General features: G+C 51.1%; 6 protein-coding genes across 6 annotated transcripts; 3 read left to right on the top strand and 3 right to left on the bottom strand.

Annotated features, from left to right (window-relative positions):
• The first annotated feature begins 84 nt into the window (after positions 1 to 84).
• Positions 85 to 1,621, top strand: VE01_03413 (uncharacterized protein). The gene is made up of 3 exons (XM_018272903.2): positions 85 to 393; positions 447 to 1,271; positions 1,346 to 1,621. The coding sequence occupies exons 1-3, from the start codon at positions 171 to 173 to the stop codon at positions 1,384 to 1,386; spliced, it is 1,089 nt and encodes a 362-aa protein (XP_018132579.1). The 5' UTR covers positions 85 to 170; the 3' UTR covers positions 1,387 to 1,621.
• On the bottom strand, positions 1,234 to 2,595 carry VE01_03412 (uncharacterized protein; the record flags this gene model as incomplete). The annotated part of the gene is made up of 3 exons (XM_018272902.2): positions 1,234 to 1,918; positions 2,174 to 2,193; positions 2,527 to 2,595. The coding sequence occupies 3 exons, from the start codon at positions 2,593 to 2,595 to the stop codon at positions 1,741 to 1,743; spliced, it is 267 nt and encodes an 88-aa protein (XP_018132580.1). The 3' UTR covers positions 1,234 to 1,740.
• Positions 2,596 to 7,553: 4,958 nt separating this feature from the next.
• Positions 7,554 to 10,066, top strand: VE01_03411 (uncharacterized protein). Its single transcript, XM_018272901.2, has 6 exons — positions 7,554 to 8,250; positions 8,329 to 8,362; positions 8,420 to 8,669; positions 8,720 to 8,965; positions 9,017 to 9,742; positions 9,804 to 10,066. The coding sequence occupies exons 1-6, from the start codon at positions 8,135 to 8,137 to the stop codon at positions 10,058 to 10,060; spliced, it is 1,629 nt and encodes a 542-aa protein (XP_018132581.1). The 5' UTR covers positions 7,554 to 8,134; the 3' UTR covers positions 10,061 to 10,066.
• Positions 10,067 to 11,426: 1,360 nt separating this feature from the next.
• Positions 11,427 to 15,831, bottom strand: VE01_03410 (uncharacterized protein). Its single transcript, XM_018272900.2, has one exon. It carries the CDS (start codon positions 15,724 to 15,726, stop codon positions 11,830 to 11,832), a length of 3,897 nt encoding a protein of 1,298 aa, XP_018132582.1. The 5' UTR covers positions 15,727 to 15,831; the 3' UTR covers positions 11,427 to 11,829.
• Positions 15,832 to 15,990: 159 nt separating this feature from the next.
• Positions 15,991 to 18,583, top strand: VE01_03409 (uncharacterized protein). The gene is made up of 8 exons (XM_059463528.1): positions 15,991 to 16,509; positions 16,559 to 17,004; positions 17,060 to 17,179; positions 17,232 to 17,376; positions 17,432 to 17,682; positions 17,739 to 17,982; positions 18,033 to 18,166; positions 18,217 to 18,583. Exons 1-8 carry the CDS (start codon positions 16,034 to 16,036, stop codon positions 18,387 to 18,389), a joined length of 1,989 nt encoding a protein of 662 aa, XP_059319880.1. The 5' UTR covers positions 15,991 to 16,033; the 3' UTR covers positions 18,390 to 18,583.
• Positions 18,584 to 21,711: 3,128 nt separating this feature from the next.
• Positions 21,712 to 23,312, bottom strand: VE01_03408 (uncharacterized protein; the record flags this gene model as incomplete). Its single annotated transcript, XM_018272898.2, has 2 exons — positions 22,689 to 23,312; positions 21,712 to 22,599 (listed from the first exon to the last, which is right to left on the bottom strand). Exon 2 carries the CDS (start codon positions 22,573 to 22,575, stop codon positions 21,712 to 21,714), a length of 864 nt encoding a protein of 287 aa, XP_018132455.1. The 5' UTR covers positions 22,576 to 22,599; positions 22,689 to 23,312.
• Positions 23,313 to 23,481: the final 169 nt, after the last annotated feature.

Here is a 23,481-nt window from a genome sequence, read left to right as displayed (position 1 = left end):
GTTGCGGCTTATTCCTTAGTCCCCCAGGCCCACCCCACATCTCGACCTTGTCAACCGAGACGTCGTCACCGTGCCCCTCACCCTCACCAAAACACATACAACGTCAGCACATTCGAAGAAAGTGGTAGTAGAGAGATCCTCCTATCGCTCAATTATAACTACAATTCACCATGGCAGCTCCAGAAGTTCATCACCTGTTCCACCATCCCATTGCGGACCACTCGTTCTCGGCGGATCGCAAGACGTTGGCTGTTGCCCGCGACTCGACGGTTGATCTGTACGGCAGAGTTGGAAATGCATTCAAGCTCAAGGATGAATTGAAGGGCCATGACAAGCTCGTCACGAGCGTGGACATTGCTCCCAAGAGCGGCAGAATCGTCACCTGCTCTCAAGGTACATACACACCCCCCCACCTTCCCCCCAAACCCCCACTAACACCCCCCCAGACCGCAACGCCCTCGTCTGGGAGCCCACCCCCGACGGCTACAAGCCCACCCTCGTCCTCCTCCGCATCAACCGCGCCGCGACCTTTGTTCGCTGGTCCCCCTCCGAAACGAAATTCGCCGTCGGCTCCGGCGCCCGCGTCATAGCCGTCTGCTACTTCGAAGAGGAGAACGACTGGTGGGTATCCAAGCATATCAAGAAGCCCATCCGCAGCACCATCACCACCGTCGCCTGGCACCCCAACTCCGTCCTCCTCGCCGCCGGCTCCACCGATGCCCACGCGCGCGTGTTCTCCAGTTTCATTAAGGGCGTTGATGAGCGTCCTGAGCCGGGGGTGTGGGGGGAGCGATTGCCGTTTAACACCGTGTGTGGAGAGTACCTTAACAACTCCGCTGGCTGGGTCCACGCCACTGCTTTCTCCCCATCAGGAGACGCCCTCGCCTTCGCCGCCCACGACAGCAGCATCACAGTCGTGTACCCCAACGGTGCCGACGCCCCCCCCCGCGCCGTAATAAGCGTCAGCACGCAACTCCTCCCCTTCATGAGCTTGATCTGGACCAACGAAGCCGAGATCATCGCCGCGGGCCACGACTGCCAGGCGTACCGCTTCCAAGGCGGAGAACAGGGGTGGGCGATTGCGGGGTCGCTGGAGGAGAAGGGGGCGGGGAGGGGAGCGGAGAGGGAGGAGAGCGCGCTGAATATGTTTAGGCAGATGGATTTGAAGGGGAAGGCGAAGGATGATACGGTGTTGGGGACGGTGCATCAGAATACTATTAGTACGGTTAGGAGCTATGAAGGGGAAGGGGGGGTGGTGAGGAAGTTTTCGAGTGAGTTTGAGTCCTTTCTTTGTTGTGACCGTTTGATGGGTGTGTGGAGGATGTGGGCTAATACATGTGTGCAGCGAGTGGTGTGGATGGAAGGATTGTCATCTGGCAGGCTTAGATTGGCGCAGTGGTGGTGTAGAGTTTGTCAAGGGGTATTCCAATCCCAATCCCAATCTTCGGCTTCAGAGCTAAGATTAGGGCAGCGCTATAGAACCTTTTTCAGCGACTACCATCCCAGTTGTGCGCGAGACAGACGCAGGCGTTCGCTAGAATACTATAGTAGTCAGAGCAGGAGAAACTCCTGCGTAGAGTCTCTCCTAGTCAGACCACCTTACTATCCCAGCGAATGTCTACATCTCTCAGTCGTTATTTCCATGAATGTGATATCCTCAGAGAAGTTGTTGATGACTTCTTATTCCCCCCATCCACACTGCAATCCCCATAACCAATAATCCCCCTTCCATCCCAGACATCACGATTTCTCCTCCTTCCCCCCCTCCAACCCCCTCAACTCTTCCACCACCCTCCCCATCTCCTCTCCCAACCCCTCCTTCCCTTCAATCCCCGCCTCAGCACTAGCAAGCAGTTCCTCAATCTTGGCTTCTAACCTGCTTAACCTCTCCTCCGCCTGTCTCGCTGCTTCCTCGCCGCTGTAATCTCGTCAGCACATCCCATTCTCCATCTTACTCCCATCTCAAACCCCCAACCCCAACTCCGCCCATACCACCCCAACCCCGACTTCGGCATCCCACATCCCCGCCGCAAATCGCCTAGCTCCCCCTAGCCCCCCCCCTAACACCCTCCCCAAGCTAGTAACCACCCCCTCGGTACCACCTCCCACACCACCAACACACCAAAACACCCAAGTGGATCCCCCTCGGGGTCCGGAACGAAAGGTGACTTACGCCTGAACATCTTGGAAAGCCTAGTTTGAAAAAAAAGTCTATATGTGAGCACGTGGTTTTTAAAGGTTCGTATCCGGGTATTCGGGAATTTCGGGGAGGTGTGGTGGGGTAGGTAGGTAGGAGGAAGTAGAGGAGGGAGGAGGAAGTAAGAGGAGGGAGGCCGAGCCGAGGTGACCGAACCGAGGAGAGGAGGTGGGGGGGGTGCTGGCGAGGGAAGGGGGGGAGGTTTGACTCAGATGGAAGTCTTGGGTAGATAGATGAAGGGGGGTAGAGAGAGGAGGCAGGTGTTTGATGAATGAGGGTGATGATGGGGGAGGAAGAGTTAGAAGGGGGGAGAGGGGAGAAGGGCTCACCTTAGCTATACTCGCAGCAGCATCCCTCTTCGCCTCATCATTGATAGGATCTTTCCCGGCGTCCGCCATCTCTTCTCCTTTTTTCCCTTTCTTCCTTTCTCTCTTTCCCTTTCTCCCTTTCCCCTTTTTGCCTTTCCCTTTCTCCCTTTCTCTCTTTCCCAGTCCCGTAATAACAAGCGGCGGCGTCGGCACAAGCCAAAAAAAACCCCCCCCAAAGTTTTCCTTCCAGGTATAAAAATAGAGAAAGCAAGAAGAAAAAGAAAAAACTTGATATCCACAAAGCCAGGTCCCTCTTAACAGCCCTCGCTCTCTCGCTCCTAATCCAATCCAATCCGATACGATACGATGCGATACGAGCAACGACGGAGGTGGCGGCGGTGGCGGCGGTGGCGCTGTCACAAGCAGGGTAGTATGGATGGTATGAATGGGTGGGTTTTGTCTAGTCGTCCGTCAGGGTTCACTACAGTACGTACGTCCGTAAGGCTGGCTGGCTGGTGTATGTAGAGCTGTGGTGGCGGCTGATAAGAGCTCCCTCTCTTGATCCCTCGGAGAAGATGCTACATGGGGTGGAGATGGGAGATAGTGAGATAGTTCAGCGCTAGTGATATTTATGGGCTTAGCGTAATCGGGAGTTGGGAACCGGGGTGTGTGTGTAGGGTGTAGGTGGGTTATGTAAGCAGGATTTGGGTGTGTGAGAGGTGAGGTGGGAGATGGGGTGGTGGATATGGAGATGGAGATGGGATAGGAAGGAGTTACCGAATCTGTGGGACTACAGGTCATTTTTTTGAAAGGTGGCGGCGTGGCGTGGCGGCTGAAGACGTTGTGTAACTGTGGCATACACAGGAAGGGATGGAAATAGCAGGAGCTGCGGCACAGCTATGAGATACCCCAACCTCTCCCACGCATGCCCTCAACTGCCGTCCCTCTCCCCCACGAGCGGTGTGAGCAATCCCTTCCGTCTCATCCCATGCCAACATCTCAGCCTCCATCAGCCTCTCTCCCACCAGCACGCACAACGCACAACACCAACAACACCCAAGACATCCCAGCGCCAAGCCCATACGCCATACGCCATACGCCGTACGCCGTACCCCCGTCTCCGCCGTTGGTGCACCGCACAACCAGCAGCACCACGGATCCATCACCTCGGGTTAGCGCGCCGGCGTGGTGCGAGCTGGCGTGAGACATGTGCGGGGACCGGCGAGGGATACGGTGGGTTGGGTGGTGATGCAGGCTTGCGGTGGCGGGATGGGAGAGTGTGGGATGGGATGGGAGATGGGAGATATGCGGATGGTGGATGGTGGATGGGGGGATGGGATTGTGCCGTGGGGGGGCTTGGGGGGGCTTGGGGGGGCTTGGTGGGAAGCTTAATGGGGGGAGACTATCGATGTTGATGGGATGGGGATGTGGATGGGGAAGGGGGGTCTGGGTTGAGTTTCCCATGTTGATGTGATGGGGGTGTGGATGGGGAGGGGGAGGGGGGTACGTATAGTAGCCCTGTGGCTGTGAGGAGGTGCTGGGAGGATGGATTGACGGGGGTGCTGTGCTAATGTGGTGGAGTGAGTATTGGGTAAGTGGAATATGAGTGTGTATAGCATGACATACATGTGAGGAAGGGGGATTGTCCATTGTGAAAGACAGAACAGAGTGAAAATATCGTACGTGCCGTATATGCTGTATTCGCCGTATATACGTATACGTATACACTGTATTCTGTATACAGACAGGCACGCATATATTCTGTCATGCCCCATCCTCCACTATCACCACCACCACCACCACCACCATCTCCACGCCAGTCTCTCGGAGCTGCACCAGACCTGTCTGCCTGCCTGCCTGCTGGTGCATTGCATCCTGCTGCCTCCTCAATCCTTCATCCCCCCTTTCCTGTCGTGGCACGTCACCTTACCATTCGGAGCTGCCTCTGCCTTCCTGTCTCTCATCTCATCATATCATGTCAGTGTGAGGCACATGTCATGTACTGTACTGTACCCATAGCTATGAGCGACTTTTAGCTATCAGTCAGTGAGTGGATTGATTAGCAGCGAGCTGTTAAGTAGAGTGAGCGACTTAAACACCCCGCCCCGAGGAACCCCGCCCCGAGGAACAGTACGCCACGACTCCGTAACCCGGCATGATGTCCTGTCTGGTGTACGCGCTCCGCAACCCGGCATGCTCTCCATCCAACGTAGTCGCTCCGTAACCCGGCATCATGTGTCTCCCTCCGCAACCCGGCATGATAACCAAACCAAACCAACCCATCGTACCCCCCTCCCATCCCCGAGCCCAGGCTACGTGCCACACCGATACTGCACCCACCACCACGGCACATCCCACCCCATGCACCGTCGGTGCACACAACACACGCCGTCGGCGGTGCCGATGCAGCAGCGCAGTCGCACAGCAGCAGGTCCACCACCACCACCACAGCACCCACAGCAACCCAACCCAGCCATCGGTGCAGCCGTGGGATTGTGGTGCAGTGCAGTGCAGTGCAGCCCTGCAGCTTGGGGTGACACACGGCGTACAGCACGGGTAGCTACTCTGACCTAACGGGTGCTCGGTGTCAGCTACGGACGGGATTGTGCGCGGGATTGTGCGCGGGATTGGGGAGGTTTCAATGGCGGGGGCCGTGGCGGGCTCGTGTTGGACACGGCAGGTAGGCAGGTAGGATCGTGGGTGCGGAGGTCGGTCGGTTGTTCGTGGTTGTCTCGTGGGGGAGCACGAGGACGGGGAAGACGAGGTGTGTGCATGAACGACTCACACTGGGGGGGGGAACTGGAAGGGGCTGGACTGGGTGTACAACAGTGTTTGTAGGACAGTGACAGTAACAGTTAGCAGGCAGTAGTAGCCCAGGTCCTCTCCCCCTCGGCGAACACGGGAACTGCTGGCTGGGGTAATCGGGGATTGCTGGGAGGATTGGGGGAGGTGAGATCGGGATCGGGATATGGGAATTGGGGGTTACGAGCGGGAATAAAATGGGGGATGTGGAGGGAGAGGGGGATGTCTTGTGTACACGCGTTTACCACTGGCTGAGGTGGCTGGCTGGCTGGTTCTACTGCCGTTTGCTTACCGTACTAGGATTATACTGTAACTCGTTCTACAGCGAAGCAAGCACCCATGACATGACACACGCAGCCGCCAAGACGCGCCAAGGGATAGCCGCAAAGACATGCGCCGAGAATTGGTGCTGATTTCCGACTGACTGATTTGTTCTGGTTTGATTTTGTCTGGATGGTGAACCAACGACCTGACGAAGGGGCTGTACCGGGCTGTGGCTGTGGGCATGGTTATGTGGTGGTGGTGGATGAGAGATGGGAGAGGTTTATGTACCCGGCAAGTAGATGTACAGTACCATGACTCTACCCACCTCTCCCCCTTCCTTCCCCAAAAATCCCCGACGCCCAGATTTACACATCCCTCTCCTCCCCTTGATTCTCCCACGTACGTATGTCCCGTCCGTCCACCCACATTACCGCATTTCGACCCTTACCACACTACCGCAACTTATCTACCGCACTACCATCCACCCTAGAAGGAAGTATCACCCTAGAAGTATACCGCTATACCGATATACCGCTATTACCACCTTACCATCTTACCGCGCATCATTCCGTCATGCCCCCCCTTCCACCGCTTCCACATACCTTTCCCACCACAACTTTCCCACCCTTTCCCACTCTTTCCCACCCACCCAGCCTTTCCCACCCCTCCCCTCCCCTCCCCCTCCCCTCCCCTCCGATCCGCATTTGCCCATCCATCCCATCGAATATTGGCATTTCGCATCCTCACATTCCCACATATCCACCACCACCACCACAACTGTGTGGGCGGGCACACTAGCTTGTACATACATGTGGCTGTTGGCTGTGGCTATGATAGTGTACGATGATGATGCTGTGCCTCTCTCTCTACCACTACTCTCCTCTCCACCACAACTTTAACCGGTATTAGAGACTGCTGTACTGGATTTCTACCATGAGGGCGGTACTTACTTACTTAATTTGGCTCTGGAAAGGAAGACCACAGTAATACCACCTGTCGGCCACCTCCGTCACTTATACCGCTCCTACCGCTCATACCGCTCCTACCACCGCTCCTACCAACTCGACCATCACCTTCCTCAGCTCCTATACTAACACCCCTACTAACTCTTTACCAGCCACTAAAATACATATCCCACCTATACTCAACTATACGCAACTATACGCGACTAACTAACTCAACTACTCTAACCTACTCTATACTCTATTATCTCTACTCCCTACTCTCTCTACTCATACCCATTCTCTTCACCCTACTCCTCATCCCGCTACTACGAGTACAAGACCCTTCCTTCCCTTCCTTCCTTCCTCCTAAACCTTCCCCCTCTTTCTCCCCGTTTGCCACTCTGGTTGTCCTTTGTTCTTTTACGTCTTCTACGCTCTCCACTTCTCACCTAATCTGCCACCAACAACCGTGTCTCCGCTACGAGAAACTGCACTACTCTCTCCGACTCCACCGCTGCTACCACCATCTTTACCACCCTTATCCACTATACCGCCACCGTTTCTTCCTTTCCCCCTCCCCCTCCCACCCTTCCCGATTGATGGATCTCCGCTATGATCGTCTAGTCCTTTAGCCCTCTAGTCATCTAATCCCTCTAGTCCCTCTAGTTCCTTTATCCCCTCTAGTTAGCCCTCTAGCCCTCTCTACAGCGAAATACATCCCTCTGGTATAACTACGGTAGAGTAACTATAGTACTACTAAAATACTAAACTAATGCTATTGTAGGTATAGTTGTCGTACTCTGTAACTCAAAATCCATCGGTGCTTCTTTTGCTCCATTTGTGCTCCATTTGATCCATTTGATCCATACTTTCGACTCACGTCTTTCGTCAATTGTCGCCAATTCGCCTAGCCCGTATCTGATCATCCCTCCCCCTCCGCCTTTTTTCCATCTCCACCACTACCTACTACTACCACACCTCCAACTCTACCCACCTCGGATTTGTTTATTCTTTCCTCTTTTCATATTGATCCCTCCCCCCCCCCCTCCCCTTCCCCTCCCCTACCTTTTACCCCCCGGCAACAAGTTATATAGATCTTCCCTCATTCAACGAAGTCCTTTTTATACGTACACATACAGGCACAAGCAAAGAAGTCGCCTTTCTCTTCAATTCCCTTTTTTATCCTGACCGGTTCTCCTCCTTTGTCTCCATTTACACGTCTCTCTCTATCCGCAATCCTCGATCGACCGAACTACACCTCCTCTCAGCCCGCAAAAAGTTGTCGAGACACGCCACCGACGACGGCAGCAACCACGACACACGACACGACACACCACCACCCAGAGAAATACACCCCCCCCCACGGTCTTATCCTTCCTCGGCATCTCAGATCACCAGGTCCCCCGCGGTCCCCTCGAAACTACATATACATCTCTAAGAAGCCGCTCGAAACCCGCCACTGCCCATCGCAGCGCAACGAAAAACACCGCCGAACCTGGCGCGAACCGATGATCGATTTGCCGTTGCGCGAATACAGGCCTCCAAGCGGGCCCAATAGATAAAGCCCCTCTCTCCTCACGGCATACTCTGGACGTGTTGGCCAGACATAGCACTACTGTATGACTGACTTGGCGGACATCTTCGATGAGCTCGGCCTTACCCAGTATCTTGATAGCTTCCTCGACCAGGGTTTCGACACATGGGACACCATCCTTGACATCACGGAGCCGGACTTGTACGTGTGCTGCTGCGCCGCCCAAATACTGGCATCTCACGGCGGAACTTACGGGACTGGATGCTAACTTCTCCGCAGCGACGTCCTCGGCGTGAAACTTGGCCACAGGAGGGTGCGCGCGACCCTTCCTCGAAACTTGAGATGCCCATGCTGACTTTTTTTTCCGCAGAAACTCCAGAGGAAGATCGCAGCGACGAGAGGAATCAGCCATGCGCAAGCATTAGCATCACCGAAGCGAGGCACGCCCTCGCTGGAGGACAAGCAGTCCGAGGACAACAAGGGCGCGACGCCGAGGTCAGATGGCAAAGATGGAAACGCGTCGACCCAGCCGAGCGGGAAACGAAAATACAGGAGGCACCCCAAGCCGGACGAGAACGCACCCGAGAGGCCGCCGTCCGCATATGTCATCTTCTCCAATAGTAAGGCGCTCCATGCCTCTGCGATTTCCAGGCGCTAACAACGACGACAGAGATGCGCGAGGATCTGAAGGGCCGGCCGCTATCCTTCACCGAGATCGCGAAGCTGGTAGGAGAGAACTGGCAGAACCTGACGCCGAGCGAGAAGGAGCCCTACGAGCAGCAGGCGTTTGCGGCGAAGGAGAAATACACGGTCGAGCTGGCGGAATACAGGCGCACGGAGAGCTATAGGACGTACTCGGAATATCTGATCGAGTTCAAGGCCAAGCAGCTGCAGCTACAAGAGAGCAATCAGGAGGGTAGGGTCATGTCCAGAGCGGATCCCAAAGGTCCAAAACTGACAGTTACAGCACTTAATGAGAACTCCAAGAGGCCAAAGCTCGAGAATCTGAATACGAGCAGCAATAGCACCACCACGAAAAGCAGCACCCCATCCAGCCTGAGCCGTGAAGCCTCACTTGACTCGAGGACACGCGTCCCATCCCTCGGCCCTATCCCAGCGCCCTGGTTCCCAGCCGACACGGCACTGCAGGCCCCGCTGCCGCCAAGCACCAAGGCCCAGACGTCACCGGGTGGGCCCAGCACCGCGCTGCCGGGATATCGCGACACAGTCATCAACCCGAACCTGCAGACGCTCGCGTGGAGGGATCACACCCGCCCACCAAACCTCCCAATTCACGAGTACAATCGCCAGGTCGAGCCGAAGCTGAACCAGTCCGGGATCCTGAATGCGCCCGAGACGCCGACCTCGTTCGCGCAGGCCTTCCACAACCAGCCGCGCCCGTCGCTGTCGTCGATTAGCTCTTTTTCCCCACCATCACTGACATCCGAATCGACCGTCTCGACGCAGCAATCTACCTCGTCCTCCACGGCCGCCGACCCGCGCCAGAGCACCTACTTCGCCCCTCGCATACCCCTGGATCCATCACGTGAGAGGCCATCATTCCCCATGCACCCCGTCTTCTCGCACAACTCCTCCAAGGCCCAGGCGCAGCACTTCGACACGCTCCCGCCGATCCGACACCCCTCGCTCTCCCCCCAGCTACCCGCGTCCATCTCGTACAACTCCCAGTCCGGTGAGTCTACGCGCAGAGCTCCCACAACCACCTCACTCTACACCGAGACTAACAAAGCCAGGCATCCTCGCCATGGACTACTCCTCCATCAACCAGGCCAGCCAGCGAACCGGCTACCTGTCTCCCACGCGCCCGCCGCACCGGCCACAGCCAATACCGCTGCAGCTGAGACACCCGCATCCGACGGTCCCGGACGACGATAATGCCCCGCTTGATCCGGTGTCGGCGCTTATTCGCGCGGGAGAGATAGTGAGTAGTCAGGGCAGACAGCAGCAGCAGCTCGAGCACGCGCAGTTGCACCAGCAGGATCCGAGGTGAGGCGGGGGGGTGGGGTGGGGGGTATGATATATACCATGCCATACCATACCACCGTCTTTGCTCTCCCTTAATTTTATACCCACGACGCGTCGTGTCGATATATACACACAACGTCGCTATCACGTAGGGGTCTGGCTGTCTGGCAGCTGCGGGTACGATACTTATAACCATCGCGAAATCGCGAAATCGACAGCCTTCATGTGCAAAATACCCCGCGCATCTAATCACCACTCCGCACTCACTTACATTGAGCGGGGAACAACACATCACGTCACATCACCTTACTAAACCAAACCTTACCATACCAAATCAAACTAAACGAAACTAAACCAAACCAAACAAACGACGGCGCCGAGCGCTCTACAAACTTGCCGGCGCGGGCGCGGCGTCCGCTCCCTTTTTTACGGATACTTTTTTTATTTTTTAGACTATCATGTCTCACCACACACCATCTACATCATACACGGTATACACGTTTATTACTGCGCTTATTTTTACTTGCTTGTTGTCGATACACGATACACATATATACACGCCGTCGCTACGGTGGGCGGTCCGAGGTCGATACACTGACGTTGATGTCGCTATTTTGTGTGCGAGAATGAGAGAGAGAGAGAGAGAGGAGAGAGGAGGAAAGAAGGAAAGAGGAAAGAAAGAGAGGGGAAATAAGAAAGAAAGGAAGAGGGGAAAGAGAGAAAGAAGAGGGAAGGAAATGAGGTCATACAACCGTTTATACCCCGGCGATCGATCAGGGACACAGGACTACACACGACACCGATTAATGGACGGTCGGGGATGGAAGGGGGAGAGTCGCTATGTGTGTTTGGGGGGGATCGTGGGTGGGGTTGTAGAGGTGGAGGTGGAGTGGAATAGGTAGATGTCTGTGAAATGTGAATGAATGAACTTGTATAAGATGGTTTGGTTTTGTGAGGTGGTGTGTGTGTGTGCGCGCGTGTGTGTGTGTTAGTGGTAAAGAAGACTAAGGTATTTTGGTGTGTATATATGGGGAATAGATTACAGAGTAAGAAGGAACGGCTATATAACTCGCGTATCTGCTAATTACTCTACCTAGATCGTGCCTTTCTTAGGGAAGCATAGGGCGGGTTATCTTAACGGTATAGGAAGGGGCAGTCTTTTGTAAGGTAACTACTCTACCTAGGTCGTTCCTTCCCTGAGGAAGCATGTTTGGGTGATTTTTACGGGATGGGAAGGGGCAGTTATGTAAACACAGATCTGGTAGCTACTTTGCTGGGTCGTTCCTTCCCTAGTTTTTTTCCCTTTTCCCTAGTGCCTTCGATATATTTGCCAGGTCATAGAATAGGAAGGAATGGTCTTGCTGATTATCGTTCTACTAGGTCGTTCTTTCCCTGGTTTTTCTTCCCCTGGCTCTTGAAATATATTGGTTAGGCCGACTTTGTCAGGAAGATTATCTCCGCTTTCTTCTAGTCACTCGACTGTAGGTATGTTAATGATTTCGGTATAAAACTATATCAGAGGTAGATAAACTAGCTACAACGCATATAACACAACAATATATTCGTTGGTCCCCCCCCCCAACTCCATCGCCGAGTATATCAACCACTACACAAAACTCCGTCATTACCGCCGTACAGACCATGAGAAACGGCTTCTACGCCCTTTTTCCATTTTAATCACAGTCTCCTTCTTCTTCTTATTATATTCCTCTTGCCGCACCGCTATTACCCCCACCTGATCTCGCTGATGGAGGAGAAACACCCAAGACCGCTTCAACGCCCATCCCACCCGCTTCAATCTCGGCGTCTTTTTTTCTCCCCCTTCGCCTCTCCCACGTACTTCACCGCAGCACCAGTCCCCGCTCCCGCCTCAGCACCCTTACCTCGCCCCTCTTGCGGCATCCCTGCACTGTCCCCGGATCCCGCTGATAGAAGAGAAATACCCTCCACCTCACCAACCCCCGCATCGGGCCCCTCGTCGCCAGGGGTCGCAAGATCATCCTTGGGCTGAGCTTCAACTGCAGAGATACTGGTCACCTCATCAATGATTCTACCAACCCCTTCGTCATAGGGGGTAATGAGCAACCCCCTCAACTTGCTTAATACCTTCTCCCGGATCCTCTGATGCGGAATCTCCCTCTCCAGCCACGCCCGCGCCTTCTGCACCACCAGATCCCACAGATTCTTGTCGGCTGCATGGACCACCTCAATGTACACGACTACCATAGCGGTACCGACGACCTTCTCTCGCGTTTCTAGCCATTCGCTGTCGTTGGCCCCGCGGCGGGGCAGTAGGGAGTTGGCGGTTGTCCAGGCGAGGTGATTGTATTCCTTGTTGAGCTGGGTCCAGAGCTGCTCGGTGAGGCTGAAGTAGCCGAGGAAGTGTTGGGTGGTGAGTAGGTTGGGGACGGTGAGGGGTGAGATGTGTGGATCGGGGTAGAGTGAGAATATCCCGGAGTAGTTGGGACGAGAGATAGTAGAAGACCGGGGACGGTCGCTGGAGTGTGAACTTTGGGCGGTATGGCCCTGTGCTGGTGGAGGAGCGAACAAACAACGCTCTTCTTGAGGACTGACATAGCTAGGGTTTGGATTCCAGCTGCTGGGACCTGAAGACGGAGGATGGGGATTGAAAAAATCACTGGGTTGTATAGGATAATCAGGAAAAGTAGCAGCACTGGAACCAAGAGGGGTAAAAGGATTAGAAGGAACAAAGTAAGGATCGTGAGAGTGCCTTTCAGACCCCTTTTCCATGGAAGTGGGCTCTTGCGTCGAATTGTCGCTGTAAAATGTATCTTGTGGGGCAGCTCGGCTGGGTTCTAGGAGCGTCTGGAAAGAATCGTCGCTGAACAAATGAACTTGTGTGGCAATTTGCATGGAAGCTTGGGATTGGTACGGCGCATCGTCGTACGCAAAATCGAAAGATTCATCGCCCAGCCTCATGGCCGTAACCCCAGCCATAGCTTCAGCGTCGCTCCCGTCGCTGTTTTCAAATTGGTATTGGTTTATCACAACTGGCGGGTCATTCGTATTGCTCGCCGGCTGCTGCGGGGGGCGTGGGCTTCCTGGCTCCTCGTCCGGGGGTATGGGAAACCGGCTTGTGCCTGATCTTGAAAAGCTTCTGGCGGGCTTAATGGTGCGTCCCATACTGGGTGCCTGCGACGAGTACGTGGCGCCGGGTAAAAACGAGTCGTCTTTCATCGGCTTGAAATTGTACATTGGGTCTGGATGCTGCTTCTCCCTCTGTTGTTCCTGCGAATCGCGGTTTTCAGGGGCTCTGTGGTGACGAATCTGGTGGGGGGCGTAGCATGCATGCCCTCTCCCATTTGTCTTGGGGGGCGTCCAATAATCTTCGGGGGGAGTAGCATCCCTAGATCTCTGAGGGAACATCGAATAATCCTCGGGGGGGGGAGCATCCCGATAACTCTGTGGAGCTCTATACGACAAAAAGTCATGTGGCTGAGAAGATCCCTGGCCCTCCACGGTTTTGCCTGATAGTCCTAGCTGGGCGTCACTTGCTAGAGTATGACTATCGTATTTTGGTTCGAATCTAGGCCGTGTCAACTCAGCGAGATCAGAGTGGCCGGTTTGATACCAGCGAGACTGCTTTTCTAGCGAGCTTTTCTCATCGACAACAATGAAACTTGTCCATTTACTCGATATGTTCCATTCTATCCCGATTTTCTCGCCTTCGATCTTAGCTTCCTCATCAGCCTCTGTCTTGGTCTTCACATCAGTGGTATTTTTGCTCTTATCATGGATCCAGCTTGACCCGCTTTCGAGGTCGCCCAGGACAGCTTTGGCGGCAAGTTGATGCACCCACTTTTTCCCTATATCTGATTTATCGATTGGAATTTCCGCAGTGAAGGTTTCTCCTGAATATACGGAAGTGGCCTTGATCTTGACGACCTTTTCTTCGAACTCTTGATTGAGAAGAAAATAGACTGAATATCTTGCGAAGGCGTGGAAATCTGGGATCTGATGTGGAGCCTGGATACAACGCTTGTTCTCACTTTCCTTTCCAGAGATAGACACACCGTCTAATGTAACATCGACTTTCCAGCTCGAGGGCGTTAATGCTGCACGTAGCATTCCAATAACCCTCTGCATCCAGTCGCCCGATGAGTCTGTTAGTACAGTTTCGGCCAATCCGCCGCCGTATCGACCGATTCCCGCGACGAGATGATGAGAGACGGCGTCTCCGATACCAAGACAGAAGAACCGGGTGTTTTGGTTTAGCCCTGAGGATCTTGTCTTTTGGATAAAGTCAAACAAGGAGGGGGTATCCCAAACCCTTCCATCAGTCAGGGTGATGATTTCAGTGGCCACAGATACTTCACTGTTATCAACAACGTATCGTAACGCTCCCTGTATCTCAGTCCCTCCCATGTTTGCTGCAAAGTCATTGGCAACGTAAGTCAAGGCTTGATCGACAGTTTCCTGGTTGTAAGGTTGCGACTTGGGCCACATAAGTTTGTGGGTAGTTCCAAAAGAACAAATGTTGAAAATGCAGTTGTTTGGAAGACTTTTGAGGAAGAATTTCATCGCTGTTTTCAAAGCTTCCATGCTCTTCTTCATCGACCCGGATCGATCAGCCACAAAGATGATCTCACTGGCCATTTTCGGAGAAACGACATTAGGAGTATATAAATCTCGAAGATTGATAGAGACCATTAACGCAGAATGGTCGGGAATCGTTGGGTGTGGCTCGCTGATAGCGCGCGAGGCTAGTAATTGCCTATCATTTGCTTGGATGAGGAGGACAAAGTCTTTCCCTAGGCAAGCGTTTCTATCGGATAGTGTTGCTACGGCCTTCTTGGGATCGAAACCCTGAGACTCTTGTTTTTTAGAGAAATCTCTAATATCTTTGGTCACTCTAGTGCCATGAGAACCCATCTCTATTGAGACTGGATGTGTCCGGCTCTCAATCTTGGTGATTGCAACGGGCGATGACACTTGGATTTTGATCTGCAGCCCATTATCTTCAGGGACTGCCAGCAACTCTGCAAAAGCATCTCTCATTGAGCTGGGGATTGCTCCATATCGTGGCGCCACTGAGGTAGGAATTGTGACCAAAACGCCATCTCCTCCGAGATCAGCTTTTAGCTCCGTTATGTAGCTGATTTCAACTTTGACCGTTGTTTCAGCTGGGATGTTTCCCACGGCTGTCTCAAACACCTCAGCCGTATGTTCTTCTAGCAGCGCCGCAACCTGTTGCTTTGCAACAGCTTTCTTAAACTCGGCCTTGGCCTCTTCCTTTGGCTTCACGGTTCCCTTAAGGATTTTATCGGAGCCAATGGTGCAGACGAACGATGTGACGGTAGACCTGTCATAAAGTGGCATGCAGTATGTCGCTTCCTTAATAGGTTGCTTTGATCGGTTTGTGAAAGTTTGTGTCAACTTCGACCATGCAATAGTCGCTACAACTTCGACCTCCACGGAAACCTCTAGCATTGGCAGATATATCTCCTTGCCTATCTTCTTCGAGTTATACTTGGGAACCACAAAGTCGTCATAGTTTATTTTTTCGTGGTTAATGACTTTCTTCTGTTTAACACCGTCGTGCGCTCTCTTTGCAGGCGCAGGCGGTTCCATGTGTTCAACCCGAGCGACCGTGAAGAATAGCCCAGACGGGAGCCTATTGACCCCGGCGTTATCATATTGTTCATAACGACGATTTCCATAGTAAGACATAGTGAACGACAGCACTAAAATGACTGTCTTTCAGCAAAACTGAGCTCTGTTGCATCTATCTTTATGATACGATAGCATACAACCACCCGTCTACTTGGATTGGCGATTGAATGGGGCTTTATAATTGAGGCCAACGCAAGGCTGGGGGCTGAGCTTACATGGGCTGTGCCACACCCATGTAAATCAACACGTATTTCGTCAATATAGGATGCATCTAGCACAGCCTCGTCGATATGAAACAACATCATTAAAAGGTCGTTTCCATCCCAATTTGCTTCTTTGTTTTAAGTGATAAAGGCCTTGCAAAATGTCGTTTGGTATAGGAATCGGGGATATAGTCCTACTTTCGGACCTCGCCCATAAACTGGGAACAACTCTCACAAGCGGCCGGAAAGGAGCGACCGCAGAGTTCCAGGAAGTCCAAAACCAGCTTTTTGCCATCGGCAAGGCGTTGAAGTTTGCGTCAGCAATAGTAGAAAACCCAAAATCCCCGGATGGGGATCAGAATGTTCCCCCCGAGGATGAGATATTGGGCCGGATGATAGAAAATTGTGGTGTAACGCTGAAACATCTAGATGGGGTTCTAGAAAAGTATCCGGAGTTACGAGCAGATGCAGTGCAAGTGCAAGTGGACGAAAAGACTCAGCAAAAATGGGTAAAAGATCTCAAAGATAATATCAGGAAGATCAAATTTACGACCGAAGGGACTGGTTTGGACAAATTGAGGAATAGCCTTGGAATCCATGTGACGGCGTTGAACTTGGCAATTACAGCTCGTAACTGGTAAGTTATATTAGCTACTGGTCTTTCGAGTTTACTGATCCTTTGGTAGTATTCAAGCAGACAAGGTTAAGCTACAGGTCGAGGCCAGCCATGCGAAACTGGAAGATATGCACGAATGGTTTAAGAGTATGAAACTTTCTTCGGAAGAACTCAAGAAACCAAAGAAGGCGGCCAACAGACCCGTACCACATAATGCAGCAGCATCTTCTGGTTTATCCAGGAAGAAAACCAATGAGTCGGTGTCGTCTATGTCCATTTATATCGAAGCTTCGGAGCTAGGCGACGAGGACATTAGACCCTCAGAACGTCATGTTAGCTTCAGGCGGCAATCCGAAGAAAAGGAATTAACATTTTCTATTTCTCTGAAGACCTTGAATACAGCTTCATCCTACTTAATATGCCACACGGCAGCATTCAATCCAGAATGGATGTGGAAACAGGACTCAAAGCTGTTCCATTGCTCCTGCGAGAACTACCATGAGCTAGACTATACTTGTAAGCCACCAAACCCCTATTAAAACAGCCCCGAGGCTGATCTGATGTTCTCCAGTGGTGCCTCCGAGCATTTTTGTCCGTGTCACGACTGGTCGACCGACATGGACGATTCATGTATTTTCAAAATCCTCAAATTCAGTGGAACAACTCCTCATCTCCGATGTGTTATCTACACGTAAGTCAACTCCATCCTAAATAGTAGAACAAAGTATTTTAACGCCATTAAGGCCTTGCCGATTTCGAGCAGCATAGGTTGCACCTAGCGTTAGTTCAGGGGCTCAGATCAGCGTCGACAGGAGAGGATCCTTCTATGCTCATGTACACTTCCGTGCAGGATACAGGAGGTTCGCTTTCGGTTTTGGACGCAATTAGGTATGCTTCTCAAATAACTATTAAGAAAAACTATACTTATATATTTACTCTACAGTGGCACTTCTAGCTTCCGAGGAGATGTTAGAAACGCCACAATACAATCCGACAGACTCAGCTATAGTCTCGAAATCATAGAAAGCGTCCAGCTGCTACACTATGTCTCAATGCTATTTCCCGGTCCCGACGGAGATGTCACCCAAGATGACTCAGGGCTTCTCTCATGTCGGAATGCGGAGGTAGTTATTCAGACCGGGATTTCACCTGACGGTGCTGAAGGCGGTGACGTTTACCAACTCGTGATTCAATGTAGGCATTTAGATATCGTTATCACATTTATACTTTTCACTAACACATATTTGCAGTCGGACAATTCACAGCCGTTGATGGGCATGGAAGCAAAACCAATATCACACTAAGAGGCGTAAACGGAAAAGCATTTCTCACAAACAACGACCGCATCGACATCCAAGACGCCGACATCGACCTCACATTCACCTCGAGCGAAGCAGCATCTTCATTTCTCACCTCCATCGAATCTCTCCAACGCCACCTTTTCATTTCCTACCTCCAATCCCAGTATCTCGAAGAGGTCGTAAAATTCCGCAAGTAAGTAAATGAATAATACCTAGGTATAAGCACAAAACTGATTACAGAAGGAACATCGGCAACGTCATGATCCGAGAGATGCAACTCCTCGACGCCCTCGCCATGGTGGTCGAAGACACCACTACTGGCGAACAGAGGATGATAATAAGCAGCAAATGTGGCTCGAAATTTGTCACTGTGATAGGTCTGTATATTTCCCTCGTATCCCGTTTATGTTACGCTAATCAAATGCAGTTCCGCCGGCTGCCACGGGATCATCCCCTTTGGTAAATGGGCCTCGTATAGGCCCAGATGTATCCGCGTTTTTTATCAATATTGATGCTGAGGATACGAGCATTGTTAAGCAGTCTTTTGGGACTATTTCGAATATAGGTTTGTTTGTGATGGGAGATATGCATACTGCATAGGCCGGAGCTCCTAGAACCTAGACTAACAGCAAACAACTGGTTGGACAGGCCATGCAGTGTGTAGCTTGCTTAGGTGGATTTTACGAGTTGATGGCGTCTATATCTAGTTGTGATCAGCAGTATATAATAGGGATAGAATAAACAGAAGCTCATAGGTTTCTTTCTCAGAAAGTAAAAACAATTATATAGTGAGGTAGATTATTCTTTGATTCACCCCTATTTCTTATTAGCTCATTAGCTGTCTAAAAAAGGGATGCTATACGGCTGTTATAGAATGGCATTTAGGAAATTATCTCAGTATATAAATAACAATAAGTGGTAGTCATTACAAAAAGAAATAGCAAGTCTCACTTCATTTACCAACATTCTACCAAAGACCAGACAGAATCCATATCAACTCCTTCCTAAGCATACTAACTATCAACGCATTGCTTAACCTACCCCCTTTCTCACATAAGAAAAATATTTAGAAGTCCATATTAATGTAAATAATTAATGTATAGGGGTGCCACTATATATAACGTACTTCACATGCGAGTTGCCCACCCAAGCGAGTTGCCCACCCCATTTTACACCCAAAATCATGAACTTTGTAACTAAATATCTCAACAACTATATAGTAGTAAACTATAAAATTATGTATTTAGCCTTTCATAGTCATTTAAAGTATCTTTTCTGATTTTTAAACTAATTGATCTTGTAGATATTGAGGTACTAAGATTTAGGTCTAAAGTGGGGGCTAAAACTTAGTATCTTAATAACTATACTACTAGTTGCTTTAAAAGTTAGACAAGATGCTTTAAATGCCTATAAAAGGCTAAATATACATTTTTATAATTTACCAATAAATAGTTGTTGAGATATTTAGTTACAAAATTCATGATTTTGGGTGTAAAATGGGGTGGGCAACTCGCTTGGGTGGGCAACTCGCATGTGAAATACGTTAACGTACTTGCATAGCGAACGGACCACCATAGCGAGTGGACCACTTTTTCCTACGTACACATTATAAAATAGCCGTACGAACACCAACCACATTAAATTAATTAAAACTACTCAGAATCGTCTTCTTCAGATGCAACTACTACTACTTGACAGGTTCGCGCATTATGGCCAGTGTTGCTGCATATGCCACAGCGTCGCGTACGTGGTTCAGCTACCTCTGTACGACGACTACCACGATGTGTTTCCTCCTTAATCTGCTTATCCACCTCATTCTCAGCTACTAAGTCTTCAGCTTCTTGGAAACTAAGTGACCCTCCTTGCCGTAAACGTGCTTTTTTAGCCCTCCGGCGCTTGCTAAGCACCTCATTAGCAGCTCGTACAGCCTTTAGCTCCGCCCGTAGTAACACTAGCTCGTGTGCCATTTTCGACATACCTCGAGCTTAGGCATCAATTATAGTGTACATATGGGTTGGAGAGCTATCTTAGTGCTTAGCAATCTTGTTTTTAATAGTTGTAGACTGCTGATTAACCTCGTACGCTGTCTGAGGTGTCTTTGTAACCTAGGAGTTAGGAGTTCCTGAGCGAGAGGTTGGTGGAGATGGCGTAATAAGCTTTGGGTCTAGGCGAGCAATTACTAACTTAGGGTCGTACGGAAGAAGACTAGTAGCCTTAAAGCCTGCTTGTATGTTCTTTTTAGTTATAGAAGCGTTAAAAGCTTCTAAAAATGCAGCGAAGAAGTCGTCCTTAGTAATGTGGGTAATCTGCATCCGCATCATTTTCTCAATTTGCTTGCCGTACGAGGTCTTAAGTGGGCCAAAACACCTAACATTAAGAGGCTGGAGGAAATGAGACGAGTGAGGAGGCATGCAAAGCGTGATAATGTTGTTCTCTTAGCAGTAGTCCTTAAAGTTAGAGGAGTGATGGCTTTCGTGACCATCAAGGACTAAGAGGCGATAAACACCCTTCGTACGAGCTTTAGTATGCTGATTGAAGTGTTTTATCTAATCTAGGCCAATCTCGTTTGTAGTCCAACCGTTTTCGCTCGTGTAAATCCTCCAATCCTTTGGGAATTGGCCGTTTTAGTACTAGGACAGGAGGTGATATTTGCCTTTAACAACCACGTACGGAGGTACTGCCTAGCCAGTCGCGCACACACCCTAGATTACTGTAACCCATTCTCGATTGCCTGGCTGCTTCGTACGAGGCTTGCCACGTCGTTCGGAGCTTGTAACCACCTTTGCGCTTAAGAGCATGCCTATTAAAAACCCAGTCTCGTCAAAGTTGTAGATATCTGCGTCTTGGATGCCGTACTTAGCAATAACATTCTACACAAGCGTAAACTAGGCTCGTACGACATTAGGATCTTCGCATTTAGCCCTCTAGTAGTCAATTTGACGTCGAAAAGCCATAGTAAGCTTAGGGTAGCGCTTAACAAAGTTCTCTACCCATCGTGGTCCGACGCGTGACGCGTTACGGTCCGTACGAAGACAATTAGCCATTTCTTGAATATGGCTTTGCTAGGGCTGAAATCCTCGTGAGTCTAGGTCAAGTATACGTCGAAGAATCACAGATTCCTCAAGATTAGTTAATTTTCTAGAGTTGGCAGAGATATCGCGTCGTGACTTCTTGCCATCGCGTCGTCGTAAAAGTGTCGTATGAGGGACTTCATAGATCTTTGCTGCAGCTCGGCTAGTAAGATTTTGGTCGTTTTTAAGTGCTTTAAGGGCAAGGATTATACGACATTCAATTGAAGAAGATTCCATTATAGTTCGTTGAGAAAAGTCGCGTTAATAGTAGGAAGTAGTAGATGTAAGGAAAAGTGGTCCACTCGCTATGGTGGTCCGTTCGCTATGCAAGTACGTTATGTAATTTTGATAAATAGTTTATTTGATTTTATTTGATTAAATTGTATATTGGTATTGAGAATTCTTATAAAAAATATTAAGCACACGATATAAGGAGAGCCTATTTAAATAAACACCAACACCTAGACCTACATGCATAGTCGTATGGGGAGAAGAAAGAGGGTATTTGGGGGATTGGGGACATGGTTATAGTTTGGGAGGAAAGGAGGGAGCGACGTACCTCAACAAAAGCGTCAGTTTCCCACCACATCGATCCCTTAAAGAACCAAATAGCAAGCAAGCAAATAACATAGAGAGAAGAGGTAATGCTGCCTAGAACGCAAGAAAGAAATAACCTGACCCCAACGAAGAACATATAATATACCCCTTATCCCTTCACCCACCCCACATCTCCATATATGCCATACCAAGCCACCCAGACATAAACCAACGAATCAAACCCCCCAACAAAACGCAATATGTACTCCCCTTCCCCCCATTTCCCATCCCATTCCATCCAATCACCCCCGCCCCTACAACATCTCCTGATCCCCCGTATACCCAAAACACACCCCCCCATACCCCCTCTGCACAAACCCCCCATACGCATCCTCCATCGCAGCCCTCTGTTCCTGCTCGCCCCTCGTCGCCCACCCCGCCCCTGCCGCCGCATACACCGGATCCGTCGCCCTACTATACGCCACTGTTGGCGCCCCGCCCATCGCCGTCCCAAAATGCGAATACGCATCCTTCGCCGGCTGCTGGGCCGAAATCTCATACTCCCGCGCTGCTAACGCCTCGTATCCAGACGCCATGTATGGCTCCACCGCACTAACCCCGCGACCATCTCCACCGCCGAGAATGGGAGTTAGTGGGGTGTTACTCACTTCCCCATCACTCATCACGTCGTCACCTCCCACCTCCATAGAGTTATGCCTCGCAGCCCTCTCCTCAAGCATAGCGCGCTCATACCTCGCCTGCGCGGCAGCCTCCTCCTGCGCGACGCTCGTAACCGGCCACGCCGGCTGCTCTGCCGCTAGAGCATGTCCGCCGTATGTAGGCGGGGAAATACGCCAGAGTTCCACGAGACGCATTTGTTGTGCCGGCTCCGCGGATTGGAAGAGCGCGATTTGGGAAGGGAAGAGGGAGGAGACGTCGACGCCGTGGCGGGAGAGGATTATGGATGTTGTGTGGTCGTCGGTAGTTTGTGCTGGGGCCGGGGCGGGGGCGGGTTGGGAGGCGATGTGCGAGGAGTGGTGGTAGTGTTGCGTTATGGAGTAGGTGATTGCTTCGCTCGGTGGGGTGGTTTGGTGGATTGGTGCGGGGGCGGGAGCAGGGGGTTGAAAGGAGAGGGTGCGGGAGAAGAGGGCGGAGAGCTCTTCTTGCGTTGCTGCCATGGTGGATGGCTGTGGCTGGTGAGCCTGTGAGGGGAGGATCAGTAGGGTGAACAATATGTATTTGGATGCTGACCTTGTGGGTGGTGCGCAGCGGGGGATGTGTGCAGACTTGCTTTGTGAGGGAGTAGAAGAGCGATGTGAGAGATATGGGATGGAGACAGCAGATATGAAGTGTAGCCCTGTGTGGTTTCCAGCAGATCTGGTATGTTAGATGTGTGTGTGCAAAGTGATGACGAGACGCAAAGAGCTGAGCGCAGCGGACTTTGGAACGAAGCAAGATTCTTTGTTTTCTTTTTTGGGTTTTCTTTTTGTATTTTGACTATGCTATATACTTGAGAGTATGTGCGACGGAAGGGAAGCAAGAGTCAGGCTCAGAGTTTCAGGACGGCAGGTGGGGTGGATATGGAGAAAGAGAAGATGCGAGCGGTGTGACAGCGGGGAAGGGCCAAGAAAGTGGGCCAGACAAAGCAGAGGAGAGATCCGCAGCGTGTATTTGTAGCTTTGCAAGATGTGAATGAAGCCAAAGAAGAGTTGTTCGTTGAGAGTTATTAAGGAGGAAGAGAAGAGTTTTGGTGAGAGGAGAGATGAGGGAGGGGTTGTTGGGTTGGGAGATTATATATTAGAAGTTCAGGGATGGTTGGGTGTGGTGGGATGAGTGGGATAGGCGGCCCTTTGTACTGGCTTGTCACGATTGCGTACCCCTCCTTTTTTGATTTATGGCTTGCGTTGAAACGGTGGAAGCGACGACAGGATGAGGTAGGATAGGCAGGATAGGCAGGATAGGCAGGATAGTCTAGGATAGTCTAGGAATTCATAGGTTTTTGTAGGAGTTAATAGGCATTAATGAGCATTAGCGTTCCACTTGTTCAGGCAGTTTTGCACCCAATACTCATAATTGCTCCCAAT

The sequence above is a fragment of the Pseudogymnoascus verrucosus genome (assembly GCF_001662655.1).
Source record: "Pseudogymnoascus verrucosus strain UAMH 10579 unplaced genomic scaffold scaffold_10, whole genome shotgun sequence".
Taxonomy (NCBI): Eukaryota; Fungi; Ascomycota; class Leotiomycetes; order Thelebolales; family Thelebolaceae; genus Pseudogymnoascus; species Pseudogymnoascus verrucosus.
Note: the sequence above shows the minus strand (reverse complement) of the source record. Positions and strands in the feature narration are given on the sequence as shown.

What these genes read in the sequence shown, in the direction of transcription:
- VE01_03413 (XM_018272903.2), top strand. Translation starts at nt 171, where the DNA reads ATGGCAGCTCCAGAAGTTCATCACCTGTTCCACCATCCCATTGCGGAC. An exon ending in AATCGTCACCTGCTCTCAAG is followed by an intron (nt 394 to 446) that starts GTACATACACAC and finishes ACACCCCCCCAG; the next exon opens with ACCGCAACGCCCTCGTCTGG. An exon ending in GGTGGTGAGGAAGTTTTCGA is followed by an intron (nt 1,272 to 1,345) that starts GTGAGTTTGAGT and finishes ACATGTGTGCAG; the next exon opens with CGAGTGGTGTGGATGGAAGG.
- VE01_03411 (XM_018272901.2), top strand. Translation starts at nt 8,135, where the DNA reads ATGACTGACTTGGCGGACATCTTCGATGAGCTCGGCCTTACCCAGTAT. An exon ending in ACAAGAGAGCAATCAGGAGG is followed by an intron (nt 8,966 to 9,016) that starts GTAGGGTCATGT and finishes TGACAGTTACAG; the next exon opens with CACTTAATGAGAACTCCAAG. An exon ending in CTCGTACAACTCCCAGTCCG is followed by an intron (nt 9,743 to 9,803) that starts GTGAGTCTACGC and finishes TAACAAAGCCAG; the next exon opens with GCATCCTCGCCATGGACTAC.
- VE01_03410 (XM_018272900.2), bottom strand. Translation starts at nt 15,726, where the DNA reads ATGTCTTACTATGGAAATCGTCGTTATGAACAATATGATAACGCCGGG.
- VE01_03409 (XM_059463528.1), top strand. Translation starts at nt 16,034, where the DNA reads ATGTCGTTTGGTATAGGAATCGGGGATATAGTCCTACTTTCGGACCTC. An exon ending in GCAATTACAGCTCGTAACTG is followed by an intron (nt 16,510 to 16,558) that starts GTAAGTTATATT and finishes ATCCTTTGGTAG; the next exon opens with TATTCAAGCAGACAAGGTTA. An exon ending in TCGGTTTTGGACGCAATTAG is followed by an intron (nt 17,377 to 17,431) that starts GTATGCTTCTCA and finishes TTTACTCTACAG; the next exon opens with TGGCACTTCTAGCTTCCGAG.